Below are 2531 nucleotides of genomic sequence, written 5' to 3' on the forward strand. Positions count from 1 at the left end.
AGAGACATGAGAAACCCACAGCATATAAACAACAGACATTAAGAGCAAGTGATCTCTGTCGTCCCGAGGGGCCCTTGAGCTCACAACATCGAACTGATTACTATGTAAACAAAGCTATTAGTCCACGCATGTGCTCTTAATCGCGGGATACTTCTGAGAAGTCTTGTTGCAGTGGCTACACACAGAATGGGCGTGAGGTGTCCCTCGAAAGGGAGCCCAGAGACTCTTGCTTTTTCAGCAGCAGCGATCTGAGCGCTCAGTTCACAGTCTGCGAGAGACATACCATACCATACCAGTGGGATGGATTGCACAGGTAGGTCGTGATTTACCTTTTCGCAACACAAATAGCTGCAAAGTGCTTGTTTCACCATAATTACCAATTAGAACGAGGATAGAAGATAACTGTAACATAATTTCCCTTGCACATTAATGTGTTACAACGTGTTGTGGCGCACAGTTATAGGAAACAATCCACAATAGCAAAAATAGTTGGTTTGAAAATTTGTATTAATATCTACAACGCCATTTTTAGATTGTGGTATTTATTGACAGCGACTGCCTTCATTTTACGCACGATGGCAATTTTACGCACACAGAATATACTTAAGCTTAATGACTAAACTATATGAAATTGTTTTCCTACTGCTGTATGATATGAACATTCTTATTTTGTCTCTTTAATCATCAGGATTTACAACAACAGTTGTCTGAACACTCTCTCAAAATCAACTAAGACGCCGAGGAGGGAGGGGAGTCTCAGCCGGAGAGAGTCTGAGTGCGTCTGTGAGTCAGAGGGTGTTTGGTAGAGTAAGGGAGCATCATAGATAGAGGAAGAGAGAGAGGGTAAGAGAAAGGAGTTAAGTCTGGACCAGGTGATCGAGTACTAACAAACCTCCAAGGGGCTGCCGGGTTGTATCAGTGTCCACGGGATCAGCGATCCGACCATGGTGCCCGCGCGCTGCCCGGGACCCTGTGCCATACTGGCACTGGTCCTCCTGTTGGGATGCGACGTGGCTTTCTGCCTCGGTCAGAACGACTCGGAGCCCATCGTGCTCGAAGGGAAGTGTCTTGTGGTGTGCGACTCGAACCCTTCTTCGGACGGAGCGGTCACCTCCTCACTTGGCATATCAGTCCGCTCCGCTGGGGCAAAGGTGGCTTTTTCCGCCGTGCGTGGAACCAACCATGAGCCATCAGATATGAGCAACACGTCTATGACCATCTACTTTGACCAGGTCAGATGTTTACTGAATTTAGCACTTACACAGTACAGCAAAAGTCGATTATTAATCAGATATGGGCCAATATCGTAGCTCCATTGCCTCTTTTTTTCTCTACAATATATATACCGCTCTGTGTGATCAGAGCCCTACATATCTATAACCTAAAGAACACAATGCTTTCCTTTGAAAATTGTTAATTTAATGTTGTGCGTAATTGGCGTGATTCAGAATATGCGCTGCCAAAACGAGGGATCATCCATGCAGGATCATTGATCACATGTGCGTCTTAGGCCTCGGCCGAAAATACATGTGCATTGTGTTGCTTTTGCTCGGATGTTCCACTAAGTTGTCACGGCTGAGGTCTTTGGACAGCGGCCTGTTATACGCATCAAATTGGGACCCATCCCAAACTGCGAGTGTGCAGCCTTAAACCATTTGGCATACCAGAACCAGAGTATGACTGATAGCCTCTCTGTAGTCACTATGCGTGGCAGAGACGAACAATACATTACTTCAAAATCAGCTGTTTTGTTAAGTGAAGCATGCAGGTGGGGGGGGGGGGGAATAAAGCGCTGTCTCATTTTGCGCCCTTCTTGATCACAGGTTTTAGTGAACATCGGCAACCATTTCGATCTCAAAGCAAGTGTTTTCCAGGCTCCAAGGAGGGGGATATATAGTTTCAGCTTTCACGTGGTGAAGGTCTACAACAGACAAACCATACAGGTGAGCAATTATGAAACAGTTGGTCTGTGTTTAGCATTTAATAGATGGCATTTCTGTACACCGAGAGAACTGAGCACGAGACTAAACTCTCCCCTCTCCTGCAGGTGAACCTGATGCAGAATGATTATCCGGTTATATCAGCATTCGCCGGTGACCAGGACGTTACGAGAGAGGCCGCAAGCAACGGAGTACTGCTGATGGTTGAACGGGAGGACCGCGTCTCTCTGAAGCTGGAACGGGGTACCTTAATGGGCGGATGGAAATACTCCACCTTCTCAGGCTTTCTAGTCTTTCCTCTATAATCTAATCTGCGATGATCCACGTCGCACGGGACTCTGCTTAGGTTGAGGAACAAAAAGAAAAAAAAGAAGAAAAAAAACATGTCATTTATTTTCAACTTAAAAAACTGTCTGCCAAGGAAGCCGACGGAAATCTGTATACCTACACTTGTCCACTATCTAGTCAAATATGAACGTTTCCTTGGAGTTTCATATATTCAAATTCATCAGTCAACTTCACGCAATCTGGATGATTAAACGTATTGATCGGCCAGTGGCGTGTGCTTGTCGGGAATGTGGATTTTTTTTT

General features: G+C 45.5%; 1 protein-coding gene across 1 annotated transcript; it reads left to right on the plus strand.

Moving 5' to 3' along the window:
* Window positions 1–944: 944 nt before the first annotated feature.
* Window positions 945–2245, plus strand: cbln2b (cerebellin 2b precursor). Its single transcript, XM_078280925.1, has 3 exons — window positions 945–1232; window positions 1824–1943; window positions 2048–2245. Exons 1-3 carry the CDS (start codon window positions 945–947, stop codon window positions 2243–2245), a joined length of 606 nt encoding a protein of 201 aa, XP_078137051.1.
* The last annotated feature ends 286 nt before the right edge of the window (window positions 2246–2531 follow it).

This window comes from Sander vitreus, chromosome 22 (genome assembly GCF_031162955.1).
Source record: "Sander vitreus isolate 19-12246 chromosome 22, sanVit1, whole genome shotgun sequence".
In the NCBI taxonomy this organism is placed as follows: Eukaryota; Metazoa; Chordata; class Actinopteri; order Perciformes; family Percidae; genus Sander; species Sander vitreus.

Coding starts and splice junctions, on each gene's coding strand:
- cbln2b (XM_078280925.1), top strand. CDS start 945: ATGGTGCCCGCGCGCTGCCCGGGACCCTGTGCCATACTGGCACTGGTC. Junction 1,233..1,823: donor TGACCATCTACTTTGACCAG/GTCAGATGTTTA, acceptor TCTTGATCACAG/GTTTTAGTGAACATCGGCAA. Junction 1,944..2,047: donor ACAACAGACAAACCATACAG/GTGAGCAATTAT, acceptor CCTCTCCTGCAG/GTGAACCTGATGCAGAATGA.